At 37.8% G+C, this 21,190-nt stretch overlaps 1 protein-coding gene across 1 annotated transcript in view; it reads right to left on the bottom strand.

Annotated features, from left to right (window-relative positions):
- Positions 1-21,190, bottom strand: part of CPEB4 (cytoplasmic polyadenylation element binding protein 4) — a 46,166-nt gene that overhangs the window by 5,712 nt on the left and 19,264 nt on the right. Inside the window, exons 3-7 of the mRNA XM_009285749.1 lie at positions 6,779-6,952; positions 4,263-4,352; positions 3,510-3,628; positions 2,485-2,599; positions 2,093-2,274 (exon numbers count right to left, since the gene is read on the bottom strand). Of these exons, the coding sequence (XP_009284024.1) occupies positions 2,093-2,274; positions 2,485-2,599; positions 3,510-3,628; positions 4,263-4,352; positions 6,779-6,952 (680 nt within the window). The remainder of the gene's footprint in view (positions 1-2,092; positions 2,275-2,484; positions 2,600-3,509; positions 3,629-4,262; positions 4,353-6,778; positions 6,953-21,190) is intronic.

The raw sequence follows: 21,190 nt of genomic DNA, 5'->3' as shown, positions 1-21,190 counted from the left end.
AGAGGTATGCCAGCTCATTCCAATAAGGACATTCACAAGTTCCTGTGTTTTTAAACTTACCCAATTTTATCACAGTCCAGACAGGGCACTGCAGTAGTTTGATGCCCTTTGTGCTTATAGTACATATAAACTACTTGGAGACAGTACAGCAGCCTGTTTTTTGGCCTCGGCATTCCTCCTCTTCCACTGCTAGAGTTCTTTCCCAAACACCCCTCCATGCCAACCCAGAAGAATGAAATTGTAAAAGAGCAGAGGCAGACAAATATTCCTAACACCACACTCTCCCTTCATCCCCTAGCTTGCTATGTAGTTTGAGGTTGGGTATTCATTGATGAGTGTCCTCTTCTACAAGTGCTAAGAGGAGAACCTGCAAATATGCTACGCATATCTCCTTAACATGGCAATTCTGCTGCTCTATTATGTCTACTCAGACATATTCAGAGGCCAAAATACAGCACAGGTAATTATACCTCTGCTTGCTTTAGCCTGTTACTGCAGCACTGGTTTTTGTGCAAGTTTGCAACCCACAGATAATAGCCAGTCTTCAGCACGTTTATTCAGTGTGTGCTGAAGTGCATGTGCCAAATATGGCCTGCAGTTGTTACTTGTGCTAGGTGTATCGAGGTTGCCCAACTATAGAGAAATAGCTTAAATTACAGCAACTTCATGAGGCATGCTTAGGGTGGGCAGCACTAATCAGAAGCTCTGCAGTGGTGGGTGCTGCAGGCCACCGAGTATTTAATCTGTGTTATCTCTTTGAAGGGCACACCCTTTAGTAGCACCTCCTTACCTAATTTTACAGGAAATCCCTTCTTGTTACTAATTTTATTTTTACAGAAAAACTTTATTAGAAGAAATTACTAATAAAAGTAGTATTGCCATTGTTGCACTTTTATATCTCTCATGCACCCAACCCCTGTTACAATGAATCCTCTGAGCACTTATCTCCCCACATTTCTTCTTAACTACACACAAAATGGGGAAACAAGGAGGAGTGGGAGGAGAGAAGGAAGGGGAAATAGATTGCAAAATCTTTGCTAGAGTTCACAAGTACTTACTTAAATTTGTAGTCCCACCAGCTTCAATGGACCTATTCACCCAAGCGTCTGCTTATGCAAGCAGAAGTTGCACAAGGGCGGCCCAAATTATTTGTTCGAAGCCATACAGAACTTATTTCAGAGCCAAGATTAGAACAAAGACATTCCAATTCGCAGGCCCACAGTCAAATTGTTGTTACAATTCTCCTACCCAAGCTTTATAGCCAAAGTAGAAGTGAAATGATAATCAGCTAATCAGTGAAGTTTGGGGGTTTTCCTCTGTAGTAATTATAAAATTAAGATCAATGGTGACAGTCATCTAAGAAAAATCCAGAGACAAAAGCATGAATTTGACAGAACGGTAGATGTAAGGATCCAAGTTTCTCAAAATTGTGGCCCAAAGATCACTGTAATTGGCAAAGTCACATTTTATATAGATGAGAGGGCAGAGACAAGCAAACTGCAGATCCATTTGGCATATTCCTTTAATTTGTAATAATAAAGGTATAAAATAACCGGACACAGCCTTTACGTAAGCTGTGGAGGATGACTGTGAGGCTGTAATGCACACTAACGAGTTTACAATGCATTACTATGATGCTCTTTAGGAACACTCAGCACACAATGTGTAACAGTAGGGCCAGATTCTGCCCACTCTCTCAGAAGTTCTGCAGAACAGGAGTAAGAACTGCTTCACCCCTGGCAGATACCTTACTCCCTGACATTATACAAACACTACAAGTGCAAATACTTGCAGTGGGAGTATATGACGAGTGCAATATTCTTATAAAAGGGCAAGACAGCCGACATGCTTCCCATTATGCTAAGCAATTTGAGAAAGTCTCCTTCACAGTTGCCTCCCACGTTCCAGAAGCAACAGCTCTGTACCACTCCTTCGGTTTTATTCTGTGTTGTATCTAAGTGGCACAATCTAGCCCTAAATATGCAATTAATCTGATACAACATTTACAGTCTTTACAATGACACACATTTACATGGAAAAGCATTTCTAGAGAAAGCACTGAACAAAAATAGAACATGCTTGAAGACCTTACCCGTTTATCTATCTCTCCATGCTGCAGCTGAACAAAGCGAGCACTGATAGCAGCTATGTAACTCTGTTGATTAGAAAATGCAACCCGCCCAGCTCCTTTTGGGTACTTCAGCTCAGGGTCTGTGTCAATTCCAGCATAGCACACCCCTCCATACAGCCGATCCATTATCATTGCAAGTTCCACTAAAGCAGAAAGGAAAACGAAACAGTGGTGTAGACTTGGTAATTTTTTCTAAAAGCATCAAATGAAACAGTCCATTTGTATTCATGTCCCCCGCTTTAAGTGTCAAGAACACTTAATACTTCCCTTGCTGAAATAACTTGTTTCCCCCGTTGCTCCCCAAATCAGACTGCATATTCAACATGCCCAGTGCTGCGGAACACGCAGTGTACCTGCTCGTAAAGGCCGAGGAACACCACCAACAAAAATGGTTTTTCGTGGGTCAAGAGGCTGTGAACCATCCATAACAAAATCACTATCACTAAGGTTCCAAGGCCGGATCTGAACCTATGGACAAAAAGCCTTTTTTTTTAACCATTCACAATTCGAAGTATCTCAGTAATATAAAATTAAAACAGTATCCTACAAAGAAGAAAACCTCTTAAACGGCTGTACTTTCTAAACTCATTTTCTACTTGTTCAGTAATCATTTCTCAAAATGAAATGGTAATAAGCTCTGTTAAGACAGACCACTTGATCATGCTAAATTTCACCACTTCCTTGTTACCCAAATTTCTGGGAAAAAAACCACCCTCCACTTAGACATTTACTTAATCATGACTGAACTGTGCTGTATGAACCACACTGCTGCATACGTATCTATGCGATTCATGTTGTTCTAGCCACATGTAAGCACTAGACTAGCGTTATCTCAATGCAACAGGCTCCAGCGCGCAAAGTTGCATGTTTATTTACTATGCAAAACTAGCTGCTTTATATTTGCCTACAACTGGCCAAATTTGAAGTACAGGAATATAGCAAAAGTCTCTCCAACTGTCAACAGACTCGCATCAGTCCCAAAACCACTTGTACTAATAATTTACAGTTCGATGCCACTTCATGGTTTTTTGGATTTAATTTGTCTCTGTCAAAACATGTTACAAGCAACACTCAGACAATATGAATTCTACATATAATAAGCATAAAATACCTGTCTGGAAATATATTTGTTACATCAGCAATGGTGAAATTTAGCAAGCCTTTTCTAACAAAAATACAAATTGTAACGACTAAAAAACTTCATAATGTCTAGTTTCAAAATAAGTAAGTTGGTCTTCTCTTTGAGAACTTAATTTCACACCTTAAAGAAATTTAAACATTAGCACTCTGAAGACAGAAAAAAGGAAAAAAGGCATCTGAAGAGAACAATTTCTGGTTATCATACAGGAATTGTGCAGGCCCTGACAATTCTACCTACCGGTTTGTCTTTGATAGTCGGGCTGGAAACACAAAGATAGAGCTTTCCATCTTCTTCAATACATGCATCAATCAGTGCCTGTACAGAGCTTTCATCTTGGAACAGTAAAAATGCATATCCTACAAAAGGGAAAACAAACATGTAACTTCTTTTGTCTATTTGCCTATAGGATAATAATTTAACCCAGAATTATACTTGGCACCATGTCATCATGCTACCATACAGTAAGGGACAAACTTTAAGATGCTCTCACACATTTCCAACCCAGACTCCTGCAAGTCCTCTGCAGAGACATGAAGGAAAGCAGGGAGCTTGCTGATGAGCACACTCTTTCCCCATTTCCTTTGAAAAGGATAAGCCAGCAGTATGAACTGAACAGAAGCCACAGCTGTAGAGGCAAACCTGCCAGGATGGTTGTTAATACAAGGTACAAATCCTTCCCAGCTTCTGTGGAGGGCACTTAGTCCCTTTAAAGAGGACTAGTCTTGACTATTATTACAAGAATGAAGAACGACAGGGGGAGAAAAAGGAAAATGGAATGAAGTAAAAACAGGAAATTAAGGAAGAATTCTTTTAGTGCAGAATAATTGCAAAGCCACATTCTAAATTCCACCAGTTGATAACAATCCCAAGGATTCAACTTTTTTTCCCCTAAACATTCAGTCATTGTCACAAAAATCTGGTCTAAAATGGAGTCTTATCAAGAAAAATTATTCTAAAATGCTCGTATGTTATTGGTTATCAGATATTTACCTTTAGGAGGAAAATAAGATTTGCTCTCTGCCTTGTGTGGCCAGTCTACAATCAAAGGTCCAAAGCGACGAAAACTAGCAGTGATCTCATCTGTAAAGAGAGAAAGGAAAAGGCACGAATTGAAATTAAAATAAATTGAAGACATTTGAAGAACACTGATTTCAGGTGGCTTCATCCTATAAATAAACATTCTGTGACCCTAAAGGTTCAGCAGCTCATAGCAATGCTTACTAGCTGATGGGGAATCTTTATGGCAAGTCAGAACACGCATTAGAAAACAAGCCAGGTCAAAGATCAAGCTTTTCTTTCTACTGATGATTATAAATAAAAGCTCGTAACCCGCTAATTCGCAGAAACAGTCACTGCATCTATACAGCTATAATAACCCAGTTTCAACTATTCTCCCATAAAGAGTTTAGAGACAATTTGCTGACTTGCTAGTAAGCAATCAGCTCTGCCAATATGCCTTATAATTGCAGAAAGACTGGAAAAAAATGAAGGCACTATCACAAGACCCAGCCATGCCCGTTCATATCACATGCCAGTGCCACATGTGCAAACACTATCTGAGCTTGACCTCAAACTAACAGAGTAAACTTGCAGGACATAGTTCTGTAATTTTATAGGAGAGATGGCAAGAACATATCACTATATCAAGAAGCAATTCTTGCATCCATTTCAATTCTGCCTTTGACCTCAAATTTCTGGTATAAATTTGCATATGCTAGTCCCATAGAAGTCTTCTAGTTGCAATTCTGTTCTTCTTGAAATTGAGTGATTATTTTCCTTCTCCACAAACACACTTGAACCATCGCTAGTTAAAGTTCTCTGGACAAGAATTTTTCATTAAAAAATTGAAACAAAAAGAACAAACTTCACATTGCTGGAGCGTCATCTAAATTGGTACGCTGCTCAGCTGTATTCTGTTTATGGTATTACAGGGCTTTCTATACTAGCATGCTGTTGGGGGTTCCTAATACACTATTTAGAGGATTTTCCCCATCCTCAAATTCAGTTAGAAATCTGAAAAGGTGTTATTAATTATGTCTTTTTCAGTTTGTTTACGCTCTTTGATGACATTACTAATGAAATAGCAACTGACAATCCACTGTACTGACAGCTTCTCTGTGCACTACAGATCATCAGGAACGTACACAGCAACGGTAGCGTGTCAAGGTTACATGCTGATGGAAGATATAAACCAAGGAGAACAATACTTCCTACATATCTAATCTTAAAATAATTTCTGTTCAGAACAGCACTTAACACAAATTTAATGTTAAAGCACATACATAAAATGCTTTCTAGAAACAGGATCAGAAAAACCTCAAAAATTCAGCTGTGATGTACATTTTAAATCGTATACTCTTTATTCTAATTCACACTTGTGCTTTTAAACAGGAAGAGTGCTGAAAGAAGCAACTCTGAAAAATTCAAGCTACCCTCCTAGCACTGGTTTAGGAAAGGTCCCATTCTTCAATAACTAGGGTCCACAGAGACCAAACTATTCATGTGCTCATCTACTTTTAAAACAACAAAGGTGACAAAGTTAAAAAACAAACAAAACCACAACAACAACAAAGAGAGACTATAAGATAATTTTTCCTCTTGTAAACACCATGTTATATTTGACCTTTTAATAATAAAGTAGCTGTCATGTTTGACATGAAAGTCAGGTTGTCACGTCACAGTAGTACACACTGCAGTACATTACAATCACTCTCCCTGACACAAAAAGTGGGTATTAAAACAATTCGGTGATGAAGAAAAAGCAACTTTTCAGATTTACAGTTGCTGTCGTTCTTTTAACCACTGTACCAGCACGCTCATACATACAGAATACAGAACTCTGGTGAAATGAAGCTTCACAACACTTGTGCATGATTTTTTTTTTTTTAAATAACAACTGCAGTATTCTGTCACCTTGGTCTGTATGATGGACCCACCACAAATTCCTGGTTCCTCACTCTATGCAACTGCCTCTGTACAGATTCATTCCTGTCTGACTGCTCACCATGCACACGTTAGAAGCTACCACAGGACATAATCACTGCTGAAAACAACCTCTGAGAACTACACATAAGCATCCAAATAAAGAGCTATGACTTACTATGCTATACAAACTTTACAAAACTACTAGCAATACTTTTCCTACTACTGGCTTCTGGTGCCTATAAAATGACTGCAATGTATTTATGAGTTTCAACAGGTGATATTTACTTGTTTATTTTTGCACCACCATTCCTTTTTTATAATTTTTATACTGTAAAAGTCAGTTAAATGTGTGGTAACATATGAGTTTGTTCTTCAAGGGCAGAACAATGCTATAGCCTAAACTAATTTGAATTATCTCACGTTTGCCATGGACTGAAAGTGCAAAAATACATTTACAAATCAAAGCTTTTCCGTAGAGTTTGGAAAACAATTATTCATTAGCTAACAGACAAAAGCTTTCACACCACAGTTTTGTCATTAAGCCAGAAGAAGCTTTTCTCGACAAGGTTTTCCAGGTGTACCTTCATCAATATCTGGTGGCAGTCCGCCGACAAAGACTTTACGGGAATACCGTTCCACTCTTTCTCCATTCTGATGGGAGAAGCAGTGAGGTGATCCTAAACCACTGTGAAGAGTCTGATCCCCACGTCCATCATCCAAGAACCCGTCTTCCATTGGAAACAGTGAAGACTGACCTGAAGAGGGGGTTAAAAAAAAAAGAAGGGAAAAAAACATACTAACAGAACAAAGCACACACTGTTTAAATAATTCTTAAAAAATGCACTAGTTGCTGCATTAGCAGTAGAACTGTTTGCAATCTTCCCTTTTAATGAGCAGTTATGTTCTCAATTTCATATGACCCTTAGTTTTCAGTATCATTCAATAACTCAAATGCATTATTTCAGAGAAAAGGTTGCTTCCTTCTTCATAACTGCACTACAACTAATGAAAATTTGAAACAAAACATACTTCTAATGGATGTTGAAGTTGACCATTTTCCATAATATCTCGTGTTTCCCATTAGATTTCTTTATTAAAAAGGTGTAAAAGCAGAAGAGAATATAAGCCAAATTTTTTTCTGGGACTTTCCCAATAGCAGACATCACTAAAACCTAAGCCGTACGTATCATTTTCCAGTGGACAGCTTCTTACAATGAGTAGACACAATTTCACAGTGCAGATGGGAAAACAAGAATTCTACCAGCTAAATATATTACACATTTAAATTACCTGATATCAAAACAAATCATAAACCACCCACTTGTAAGTAACAAAAATATCCTCATAAAAACAGGAAGACCCACTGTAATTTACTGCAAATGAAGACTGAAAACTAGGCAATACCGTGTCATTCCTTGAAGCAAGTTTACTTAGATGTTACAACAGAGTTTCGTTAATGGACTCACTCTAAGAGAAAATGTTGTAAGCATGCTTCCCCTCACAGCCCAATATTCTTCTGTGATAATCCTTTATCATAAATTTCCTTAATAATATTTATTACTTTTAAATAAGATTCTTTGATTTATAAATGCAACTGTATATCATCATAAATAGAGCACACAAGCTGATCTCTTCCATGAATTCACCCTTTAGTTACAGTTTTCAATATCTAGACAACAAACTGAATAGACTTCTACTCATTTAAGGAGCATTTTAGGAATAAATAAATATATATAGGGAAAGCAAGCACATAAATGAGGTGTGCTACAAGTTTTAGGATACATTTCCTTTTGCCTATGATGCGATATACTCTGTCTGCTTTTTCAGAATTCACTACAATCTACCACAGTAATGTATTGGTAAGGTTAATTTATCCTGCTCTTGCTTTCCTCCTTTGAAACAAATTTATTAAAAAAAAAAATCTTGAAAACAGAAAATTTCACCACTTCCAATATCCAGACATTTTCCATGCAAAAATCAAACAGCTAATACTCTGTCTGCTTTTTCAGAATTCACTACAATCTACCACAGTAATGTATTGGTAAGGTTAATTTATCCTGCTCTTGCTTTCCTCCTTTGAAACAAATTTATTAAAAAAAAAAATCTTGAAAACAGAAAATTTCACCACTTCCAATATCCAGACATTTTCCATGCAAAAATCAAACAGCTAACAAGTTCAAAGAAAAAAATACAATAAAATCCACAGTCCATAGAATTTACACAAATAAAAAATGGAAGGCTCGGTCAGCTTGCTTTATTTGAAATTTCAGGAATCTTTGTACACCTTTAATTAAAAGAAAAATCAACTATAATCAGGCCTATTTCTGTAGCGAGGCAAACCTGGTTCCTACTATGATAAAAATATTGTAATATAGACTTAAACATCATTTTGTTTTCCCCTAATGAACTGATGCACGTTTTCTGTTTCACCTCTTAAGACCCCAATCCTGCAGGTATTGTTGGAAGGAAGCAATTCTCCATACCTAAACAACCTTTTCAGGTTCACCAGCATTACCACTGCTGTTAGATAATTCAACATGCATGCTTGCAGGATCTGGTTCTTTAACGTAGCAGGCCAGGACGTATATTCACTATACTCTATGCTGCGTCAAGAAAACCATCAGCACCCAAAAGAACCAAAATAAACTTCTCCAGCATTGGCATTCATAACATACACACAAACACAACAACATAGCCCTCCAGTGTAACAAATCATATAGATGATGTCCACTGTAAGGACTGTGATCATTTCAGCCTCAATAGTACTACTGTGGAGTACTAACTAATTCAGTTAAAATGTTTATTTATGGCATGCAGACTATGTAAACTTATGTGAAACTGATGCTTTATAATCTTAAATTTTGGAGTTTGCCCTCTAGTAACAACTTAATGTTATTTCTCCCATGAGACATTGTCAACATTAGAAAATTAAATAGGAATATTGTTACCTCGCCTTCTCCCATATGTCCTTGCTGCATGTTAAATGAGAAAGAAAACAGCCTTTCAAACATTGTTATAAGGACCAAAAGACCTTGTTTTATCGCCTTTATACTAACTCAGTGATTCTCAAGCCTTTTCATACTCCAGGTCATTTAAAATGGTGTTCACAAGCTGACCTCCCCCACCACCCACAATACCGTGCCTTCCTTGCACCATCTCTGTTACTTATTGATAAAACATGTTTATACAAGGCTGACAAAGTATATATGTATACTCAGAGACCTTTTGAAAACAATTTTAGTTCTTAATTTGCACACTTATTTTCAAATCTATTCCTTAATCCTCTGCTGGGTGTATGCCTATAAGTAAACGGATCTTCTCTCATGCACCAGGTCTCCTGACACATTCTGCAACGCACCATGCTCTCTACCTTGCCAAGTTCAAGCATACTCTAACACTGATCTTCATCTGAACTGTAGGAAAAGCTCTAACACAAGGGAAGTGGAGGACCATTGTGTTCATTTCTGTTTTCAGATTAGGTTGCTATAAAAGCTTTTGCACAACCCACAAAATCCTTGGTTAAATTATTACTGGCAAATAACCAGCCGAAAAAAGTCAAGAAGAAAACATCTGATCCACTAGAACTGCTTTTCAGACCTCCTCCTGCAGTCTGAGTACAACAGTATAGATTCTCTCATACTAACTTAGTACACTTTGCTGTAATTATTCGACAGCTACCCTCTGCTTCCTACTTTTCATTTTCCAAAACAAATCAATTCTACCACTAAAAAATACAACATTTTTCTGTCCTGGCTTCCAGGACCCATTGTCAGAATATGGCCAAACTTTCTAATCAAACTTGCACATTCTTTCTCTTTTAATCCCATTAAAATCTGGGTCTGAAAGCAGGCCAACTGTTTTCAAAACTTGGTTTCTCCTGGCAAGTACTATGAGAAACTCTCAGCACATCATGCATTTCATTTTGCTTCCTCATTCAAAATTGAGGCTGACAATTAGTTTAAGCATTTAAATATTTGTAAACCACAACAGAGCAGGAGTCGTTTCCTCTTTCAAAATAAAAATCATATCAATCCAATTTACTTCATACTTATTTAACATCTGTAAGATCATTTTACTTCTCTGATCTTCTGCTGATAGAGATACTCACAATGAACACCAAGAATACAAAATAACAAAGCCCTAGTCTTCAGACTGGAGCATACTCTCGACCATTCACACAAGTACTGGCTTTACGGGAGAATCTTAAAGGCTGAGGGCCTTTACAAGTATAATTTGTCCATGGTAATTTTGAATTTAGAAATCCAAGATGCTCATATAGTCCTCAAAGTAGAATGTTTTAAGGAACTTGTCTTTCATGGAAAGCAATCAGCAATCTTACTGCATTTCTGACAAAGCTCAGAAGCCTTTGCACATTTTAGAAAACATCAAGCACTTTCAAAAACAGCTCTGCCTATAAAGCCATAAAAATCTTGCTTGTGGTTTCTAAATTACTAACAAAACCACACAAACTCCTTCACTTGGTACACCCATTCTTGGCAACAAAGCAGGCAGCAGAGATATGATTCCCACTGCGGATCTGTAACCACAATTTAGGTCAGCAGACTCCTCACTGCTTTGCCACCTGTGTCACTCAAGGCAATAGGATTTTTCTCCTTTACTAGTACGGAAAACAAAAAAAGCTCAGCCACCAGCTAGGAAGTATTTCCAGTGCCAAATACTACTGAGGAGGTTTTGAGAACCAAATACTAAGAATTTTTTTTTCTTCTTTATTTGCTTCTTATTTTCTAAATTTGCTTCATCTAACCCACAAAATACCAACATTTGACATTTCAAAACATTTCTCAGGAGCCACCGTTTATAAACTACCCCCATGCAGCACAGATTCAAACTTTCTCTGCTCACTGAATTCAGAGCTCATCACATGCCATTAATTTCACACAATATAATACACAACACTGAAACTAAAGAATGCTCTTTTGGCAGGCCAGGAAGACAGCTAACTGTGATGTACCAATTCTGTCTCTGGCTTTCATAATTTCATATTAAGAGAAATCTTTGCTATGGGAGTACCCTAGCTAAGCTGCAATATAAATGAAGCCTTAAGGTAACTGTTACCAACCAGAGAAAAAGATTTAATTCTGAAAATCAGGATGCTTGCCCTGCTGAGAAATGAAACAACTACAATGTTGGTTTGGATTCCTCAGATCTATTTTTCCTTTCCCCATTTCTTCAACATTTCAGACAACTGCATAAAGGGCCTAGGACAGATTTACTAATCTCACAAGATATTTGAGCAAGAATTATGTTACAAAACCTAAAAAATACAAAGTGTTTATGCAACCGGTTCAACTGCTTATTAATAACCTATGCAAAATATTTTCCCAGTAAAATTGGCCTGAAATGTAAAATGCTATTAGCAGCTGCTTCAATTATTTTGTCACCTCAGCCCTCCCTGCAACACTCCTTTCTATGTAAGAAATAAAGCCATACAGAAAGCCAATGATCTTTTGCAAAAATCTGCTGCTTTTACTGTCTTTCATTTTAAGGAACTTAATGAATAAGCAACCCACTCAAATTTTTGTGTCTTTTCTTCATTTGAGACACTTAATGGGCTCCTGGCCATTTCCATCTCTTTTTTTTTTTTTAAAAATCACATCTTTCGTGTCTAATGTACCTCCAATTAAATGTATTGAGCCTTCTTCTCTCTACAGGAAGCACCAAAAAGACTGTCAGCACATTGTGTATAATTACACATGCAATTCTGTATAAAGTACACAGTTCCCAATGACAAAGATATTCTGCTGAGGAAGCACAAAAAAGGCATGCAGCAGTCCTAGATCACTTAAATCCCAAACTTACTACAAGGTTGTCCTGCAAAAAGTGTGCTCAGGCTGAGCACCTGGCACTCTTTAATGGTTCTTGCTGCCTTCCAATCTGCAGGATGGTAGCAATTTCAGGTGTACTTTGTGCCATTAACTGTGGAAGATTTACATAAAAAGGTCAGCTCAAGAGCAGACTGTTTAAAGCAAAGGGACCAGCAAGCAAAAGGATCTGTATTTCCTGTGAACATCATCCCAACTTTCTAAGGCCACGTTACAACTAGAAGAATTACACAAGCATCCATAGTTAATATTAATATAAACATCATAAAACTCTGCAATGGACAGAGCAATTGAATGCGCAAAGTTCAATTACAGTTGTACCTTCATTCTCACTACCTTGCTACAGTTGTTTTAAGGCATGTAAAGTCTAGGTTGATGTAACACCTGTCCATTTCTGTACCTAACTTGTACCTTTAGTCCAAGAGCTCCTCAAGGCAGGGATTCTGTTCTTCACCTTGGCACAGAGGCCAACATAGTAACACACTGCAATCTTTTACATTAGTCATTGATATGCTCTCATTTCCCTCCTCTCAAAGATCAAACCAGACTTGCTTCATTAGTGAGTTCCAAGCAATTTCAGGTTTCTATGCACATTAATCACTGAAGTTACCAGAGAAATATTTTTGAAATTTAAAAGGGACAAATATTCATGTTGACTTTTTACATAACCTGACTGTGAGAACAAGTAAGATCCAATCACACCCTTCCACCAGGCATTAGCTCTACCACTGAGACAGCTTCCCACCATGCAGCTCCAGGAAAGCTAGGAAACTTGTGTCAATTTGCATATACTCTTTCATATTCTACACCTATCACACAGGCTCTAGGAAAAACATTCAAGCTGAACAAAATTTTGCTGAAGTGATCCCAATTCCACAAGCTTTCATGAATGAAGTAATGATTTTAACTGCTGATTTTTAGGGACAAAAAGTGACAAACAAGATCCTGCGGTACAAATGAGGGAACCACTACAGGGGAAATGGGCTACAACTCTTGCAGATGAAAGCAGTAAAGAGTAGAAGGGAAAACAAAGCCTTTAAACCATCATCAGCTATTTGTTAAGTATTATATAAATGGAGAAAAGTGTAAGAGTCCAGATATTTTTAAAAAGGGGGAAAATAAGGTTTTCTCTAAGACTATCTTGAAACCTCTCCATATTATTTAAAAAACTTTTAACTGTAGATGGTCATAGGTGGCCAGTTTCTTATGTTGGAAGGCAAATATGACCAATACACAAACATACAGTTTCAAAGTTTCACTGAAACTGTTTACTCTGCTAGTCATTTTCTTCCCCTAAACAGAAGACAGGGAAATAATTTGGTGCTGATCTGTCTTGTTTCACTTAGGACTTAACTTTTAGAGAAACAGAAGTAACAAAGTTTCACAGGATTATTCCTAAATGTGAGCTAGATATCCTTGACTCTATTATAGAAAATATTTATGCTTTCTTGAGTTTTATTTTTAAATTATAGAAAAATAATTGAAGTACAGTCTGGTTTGGCCATCCAATAGCAAAGCCTTATTTCTGAATCATACTACACTGAACTATATTTTGTAATTGTAGCAAGATTGACAATGCTGTGCACAAGGCCATTAAAATACCAACTACGGTATTTTATTACCTTTTTTCCCCCTACTACTCCCTGAGGGCAGGTAGGGTTGATTGTAACTCAAGAGTTAGATTTTATCATCACTTCATGTTTCACAATGCATTTCATACGTAATGCATGGACCACACGTTTCTACCACAGGTACATTTACAAGAAGTTCTGTAAGGTCATGTCAAGCCCAATTTCACTGGTGAAGAATCTAATCGTATCCTTAACCAAACCAAAAGCAGAAAAATGAAAATTATAAAGAACATCTATATTTAACGTACCTCTGGTTGAATGATCTCTGTATATGAAGGAGCAATTCAGAGACCAAGACAGGTATTTTCAGAGAGGTATATACACTTTCTCAAATTAGAACATAAAAATCATATCTACCTATATGTATCTATACACAAAGGTATTTCTTCCTATTTAAAAGAGCCTTACAACTTAAGTCTTAGATTACATTTTCAATAGGAAAGCAGGTAGTACTTTTTTCTTGCCATGCAACACTTTATGACACTGCTTTTTATGCATTCCTTGGTTTTAGTTCTAAAATATTAAGGACAAAAGGATTAGGCCACAGTTCCATGATTGTTAACATAAGACATGCATGTGTGCAAAAATTTTGCCCAGTTCAAGCACTTAATCTCATTTCTGTCAAATTATCCTGAGCACGTGATATGTTGACTGTGGAATCAACAGCCGATGCCTGGTAAAGAGTGCCACAGTCATGTGATACCTAATCCAGGATAAATTCTGTCAATATAGAATAAATTGATCAAAATTTTAACAAATCTACACTGACAGTGAACTTATTACATGTCAGAACTTTGCATCTTATGGTCGCAGCCATCTTTATGATATTGTCAAATGAGATCCCTGTTTTAAAAACTCTTGTCAAAAGCAAGCTACTGAAAAGGGATAGGAGAGACTCCCTATTATGTGGATTTCAACACTACTGAACTTCAAAGAATGAAAAACATTCAAACAGTATTTTCTTAATCTAAGACAATCTTACAAAAATTAAACACCTCTATATACACATCTGGAGAATGCATATTTGTCACACTTTTAGCAATGTCAAAGTCAGCATGAAACCAGAAAAGTACACTACATTTGGCTGCACAGTAAAATCCAGGATTAACACCTTTGGAAGTACTGATTCTGCAAAATTAAGCGGCAGAGATGCCAAAAACTGTATTTTTTCCTCCTAATTTATTTTTAAAGAAACGTAATGTAAAAAAAGGGCAGGTCACTGCCACAAAACACAACCAACAATGTCAAAGTCAGCATGAAACCAGAAAAGTACACTACATTTGGCTGCACAGTAAAATCCAGGATTAACACCTTTGGAAGTACTGATTCTGCAAAATTAAGCGGCAGAGATGCCAAAAACTGTATTTTTTCCTCCTAATTTATTTTTAAAGAAACGTAATGTAAAAAAAGGGCAGGTCACTGCCACAAAACACAACCAACATAAAAAAAGCAAACCGTTTCTTTTCTTCTAAAACCCTGAAGAGAATGTACCTATAAAAGCCTTTTAGCGCTGGCTCTTCTAATGGTAACACTGGTTTACCTGTGATTATGTTTAATTAACTGGTTTCACATGGTAAAAAGGTAGAATCTGAGTGTATGGCACAAAGCAGATTATCAGCATAATAACGTCTAATAGTTTGATTGTTGACAACTTTATACATCAAATAACCAGTGGGGTGGAGGGGAAGAGAAGCCGAGAAACAGTGAAATTGAAAGCTACTGTTTCCAAGGCTTGTGCAATGAGCTCCAAGTTTTTAGGGCTTTAATCTGCCTAAAGCAAAACTGCCTCACTGAAGAGATTGTGCAGTTATATTCAGAAAAGAATAATCTATGGGGGAAAAAAGCCCTAATGGCTCTCATTCCCATGCACTGCACAAACCCAGCTGTAGTGGTACCCAGAGACACTGCCACTGCACGACCCAGGGCAGAAAGGCACACGTGCTTCCAACTCAGCCAGTCCAGCCCAGCATCGGTTCAAATCCACCTTTGTGAGAAGTTCAGGCTAACTCCCAGATTGGGCAACCGGGACAAAAAGTCCTAAACGTGCTTCCAGCATAAGTCTGAAGGGGAAATGGAAACAAAAAAAAGGTTAACTATGAAAACACTGCAGTTAGGTTTGTGTGAGAGCTTTAAAAACCACCACCATTATTATTCCTTTGCTGTTGATGCTCTCAGGTAGTCTGCCAGACTAAGAGTGCCACGCAGACCGAACCTCAAGAGATGATCCCTCATACATTTCAAGAGCCACTTAACTACTCATGAAAGGTGACAAACCAAATCCAGTCTCACTCCTCTCAAAAATACAGAAGCTTCAAAGCTAACTTTGAAGTTTTCTTCGCTATCAAACAGAAGAATACTGAGAAATCTTCTCCTAAGCAAACCTGCTTTAAATCCTAAACATAGCTACAGCTTTGTCTACAAGGTATCAATATTTTTTCCATAATTCCAATTACATTACACTGGGTTACTGAAAATCAATTTAACTGGAACCCTTAAATATCATACGTATTTGAATATAACTCTTCCCTCTCCTCCAGGAATCCCCACAGGGTCAGAGATAAGAAATCAAAAGCAGAAAAGCAAATCCTGGAGCACAACCCTCTGCTGGAGACTGGATGCTAGTCAGAATTATACATGTATTTCAGAAAAGCAGCCACCCTACTGCTGGTGGCACTAAGCTTTATTTTCTATTAATGTATGACTTCTGGAGAATAGACAAGAAGTTATAAAACCATCCAATCTTTCCCCTCAATACATCTTCCAGTTTATGATATGGAATAATTGGCAGCATTTATCTTTTGAACACTTAAACTATTACTATATTCACTTCAAAAATACAGAATGAAAGGCAGAGTTTGCAACTGGGAGAAGGAAAAGCATTACACAGCTTTGCCACCAAAGGGCAAATCAGGTTCTCAGCCACAGAACTACTTCAAATGTGTTAACTTCAGTAAATTCCAAAATACACACTAATGATGGACTTTCTGACAGGAGGAAAGGAAAGAAAGGGATGTCATGTGCTAAAAATCGCCAGACAGAATTTATTTTGTAAGGGAGAAAATCGCCAGACAGAATTTATTTTGTAAGTGACAAGAACAATTTATTGAACCTATTATAGAATTTATTGAACAACCTATAAAAACATATGGAAAAAGGTACAAAAACTTCACAAACCTCCCATTCGCAGTCATGGTTCACATGCACCGTGTTCCTGGATTCTTTATACGTAGCATTTTGCCTCAAGAGATGCTGATATCTGCCTATACCGTCATACCTATACCAGGACTTCTGCCCACGCTTTAATGAATAACCTGAAATGCAATTCCTGCATGTGACTTGCAAGGGCTGGATTTACACTGGCATATACTTACATGCTTCAAGATTTAAAACCAGAGTTCCTTACGTACAATAATAGGTTCAAAGCAACTTATTTTTGTCTGTGGAAGGAATGGTCACAAGACAGCCTGAAATGCAACATGAGGGCTTTGTTCCTCTTTTAAGCATCCTCTTACTTCACTCCCAAAGAATAAGGAAATAGTAACACAAGCAAGTCAACATCAAGCACACTCAAGTCTCTGCAGCATAACATTTCCCCATTTTTCATTTTTACAGTAACCAGCATAGATAAGGCACTAATTTTTCCAATATATGTGAAAAAACTGTACTATACACTTCCCCACACCCAATCCAAATGGGAACAGAAACAGAAAACTGTATTTTAAAAGAATCAGCACTTCATTTCCTCTGCCTAGATTCAAAATGCAGGACCAGACACCAACACTATTTATTGTAACAATTTAAAAGGACACATGAACAACTAAGACATTCTTTAGAATGCCTTCAGAAAGCCATCCCCATCTCCCTCATCATTTGTGCACTAATGACAATATGAAGATTTGTATGTAACATTACTATAAATTACTGGGAATTTATTAATGTATTATAAATTTTTATATATTTGATTTTACCTATCACAAGTATCCCCACATTCTATACACAAAATTTATCCTTTTCTTACCTATCCATGTATTATAAATTTTTATATATTTGATTTTACCTATCACAAGTATCCCCACATTCTATACACAAAATTTATCCTTTTCTCATACCTATCCAATTTGACTCCTGAGCTGGGATTCTTGTTAACAGGTTTTCTAAGTAACATTGAAAGAATACCACTCCGTGTACCTCTAAAGACACTTGATATTTGCGTATCTAGAAACAGCAGGTGACTGCTCCACTCATCTGAAAGTCCAACTATCAACATTATAGTGAAAAAAACCCCAACCAAACAAAACAAAAACCAAAAAACTAGCATCACAGCTAACCAATCTGCATTCCAACAAACAATACATTAAGTCAAGTACAGATAAATCTACTGTAAGATGTATTTTCAGATTCGCCTCATCAATAGTTCTCATCATCCCACCTAATGCCCAACTAAAATAAGTAGATATTGAATACACAAATTGTATATGTATCACAATTCTTTCTCCAACTATCTTAAGTAATTGATGGAAAAATCAGATTTCAGACTGCTGCATAGTCACTCATGGGTATATGCAAAGACTGCCCACTACTAAAAAGTGTTTCTGTATGACCTTCCTAGGAGCTTGTTCCCGTTTACACTTACACCTCATCTGTCACCTCCTTATCTTTTTTCAAAACTCATCCCCATTATTATACCTCCCATTTCTTCTTTATCTCCAGGTTTAAGAAAAGCACTTCAGGCTTTTCTTTCTGCACCTTTCATGCCATTTCTAGCCTGATAAACATGATGGTAGAGAGTATGCAAAACGTGGCTAACAAAAGACTCAAAGAGCTAACAATTCAACATCAACGAAAAAAGCAAACAAAGTGAGCAAGACGACGAAAGACAGGTAGTTTCAGCAGTTTGGGAGGGGAGGTGGGTGAGCTCTCTGTCTTCTAAAACAAAGAACAGACACTACTCATGGAGTACAGCTCCAAATTAAAGGCTGCTTTGAAGATGATCCAGAATGGTCAGAGATTATCAAAGCAAGAATTCAGAAAAAAAAGGAAAAAAAAAACCACTTGGTGGACAGTGATATTGAACAAGGCAGAAGATTAAACACGCTTCTAAAAAAAGGGATGGAATTAATTTAACGAAGACAATAATATAAAAAAGAAAGCAAGAAAACCTTAGAAAGGTTTTAATCAGATTAGCAAGGCTGCTGTCATGGAATTCAGCACAATTTTGTTGGCTGTAACGCTTTTCAAGATCAAATCACTGATTTAGACATGAAAATTTTTAGCAGTATTTCAATGTTTTGTTGTGTTTTCTCTAACTGCCACATCATTTGCAGAACATAAATTCCTAGGAAGTATCTTGTCTAAGGAGTATGAAAGGCATTTAATTTTCCATGCAGACTCTGAAGATGGGACGGCGTGGCAAGGGGCCTATGATAAATGTTTCAAGATTGGACAAAAAAAACGTAGGTCTCATACTCCCATGAAGTTAACAGGAATCCTAACTTTCAAAGCTGGACCAGGATCAGAAAACCCTGGGATATTTGTACTGCTCTGTGGTGGCAGGGGAAGGAATTTCCTGGCCTCAAAGGGTGGTTACATTAATACCCTCTAGCTTATTGCTCAATGGCTCCGTTTTAGACAGAGAGCATAAATCAAGGTGTTGCTCTTCCTCAGCTGAATTAATACCCTACCTCAAAACCCTGCAGTAGTGAAGTATAAACATCTAGTTGTTTGACATCTGCATTATCAAGACCCATATTTCTATAAAAATGCAGGTATTATCACAAAGTTTAAACTACTCAGTAATTCTTGTGTAAAAGTAGTACCAAGATAGGTAACCAACAGTATCTGTTTTCTTACTTTATTTTCTTCCAGTACTACATTTAACTATATATATTTAACGTAAGTCAAACTCGAGTTCTGAATGCAGTTCCAAAGACAAATAAATGCCAACATTCTGAAAAATTCCCCAAACTCTGAGAAGCGCCATAGCCTACAAACTACTTCCCACACACTTAAAATTAAGAATATCAATAAATGCAAGGGAATTAACAGTAATTCACCTCTTCCAACTGATGTTTTCCATCACTGAAAACAAATACTAAACTGCTACATTTCACTACATAATTCGGATTGTGCTGTAATTTCCAAAATTATTCCAGATGATTGCAAAAATGTTTATGATACAGTCTTAAATGTTGCACCTCTGTCCTGGGATTTTTGCAGTTTTCATCGTAATAAGAGAATTTGCAGCAAACACTAAACTGAACAGCACTAACTTAACTACTGCTTTATTTTTTAAATCACGTGCATCAGTGTACACAGATACAAATGGTTTAAATTATTTATTAGGTAATGCACAATGTTTTCTGAGATAGTATAAATGGGTCTGGGCTTTTCGCAGTTGATAACAGAAAATTAAGGTGTCAAAGCCAAGGAACAATCAGGAAAAAAAAAAAATCTCAAAAGTCTTAACCTAAATTACACTCTACCTTTGCCTCAGGGCAACCTGTGTTCCAGTCCACAGACGTCTTCCAAAGAACGGGCAAATTCTCGTTTCATTTACCTCCACCTAAATGCTGCCAATTCCAGACTGCTATAAATTAAAAAGCTTTTTTTAAATTGACCCCGTTTTCTTATGGCATACGGTGCCACAAAACCAGGCAATCATTTGGTAGTTTCAAGGCTTTAGCTGTCCAAAGTATGCTGGATACACCCATGTTGTTTCTCTCGCTACAGAAGTAATTCACACCCAGTGCACTCGCGCTGCTGATGGGCCGTGTTTTGTACGTGTGAGGAATCAGAAGCCTGGACAGAGAGAGGGCCTGCCTGTGACTAAGAATACAGCCATATTAAAAGTCTCCATTGTTGTTTAATACCGGTATTACACAAACTGAGCAGAGCACGCAGGCTTCAGCATGCCTTCAGGAAGCACAACACAAACGGTGACCTTTAAATCAGAGCTCAAAGAAGAGCACGCTCCAAACAAAGTTACTGGAACCCGCCAGTAAGGGTAAAACCCCGCAGTATTTTCCTCTCTCCCCTCCTAACTACAACAGAAGTCTCGTCAACTTGCAGCAGCTTGAAAATACAGCAAAGGCAAAAGGTTCGGCTACAATTGCGAAGCAATGCATGCGGGCGCCTATCGCTGAGCACAGCCCTAACACGAGCAACCCCGCTAGGACAGCAAAGATACCTTGCGGTGTGAAATCTTCATGTGCCAGCCCAGATTGCTCGGGGACGGGCGCCCGAGGCGCAGAAGTCTCGTCAACTTGCAGCAGCTTGAAAATACAGCAAAGGCAAAAGGTTCGGCTACAATTGCGAAGCAATGCATGCGGGCGCCTATCGCTGAGCACAGCCCTAACACGAGCAACCCCGCTAGGACAGCAAAGATACCTTGCGGTGTGAAATCTTCATGTGCCAGCCCAGATTGCTCGGGGACGGGCGCCCGAGGCGCGGCGGCGGCAGCCCGACCGCAGCCAGAGGGCCATGGACCGTATTCGGGATAGTCCACGCAGGCAACCGCAGG

The sequence above is a fragment of the Aptenodytes forsteri genome, unplaced genomic scaffold (assembly GCF_000699145.1).
Source record: "Aptenodytes forsteri isolate BGI_AS27 unplaced genomic scaffold, ASM69914v1 Scaffold54, whole genome shotgun sequence".
In the NCBI taxonomy this organism is placed as follows: Eukaryota; Metazoa; Chordata; class Aves; order Sphenisciformes; family Spheniscidae; genus Aptenodytes; species Aptenodytes forsteri.
The sequence above is the reverse complement of the archived record's forward strand: the minus strand, read 5'-3'. Positions and strand labels throughout refer to the sequence as shown.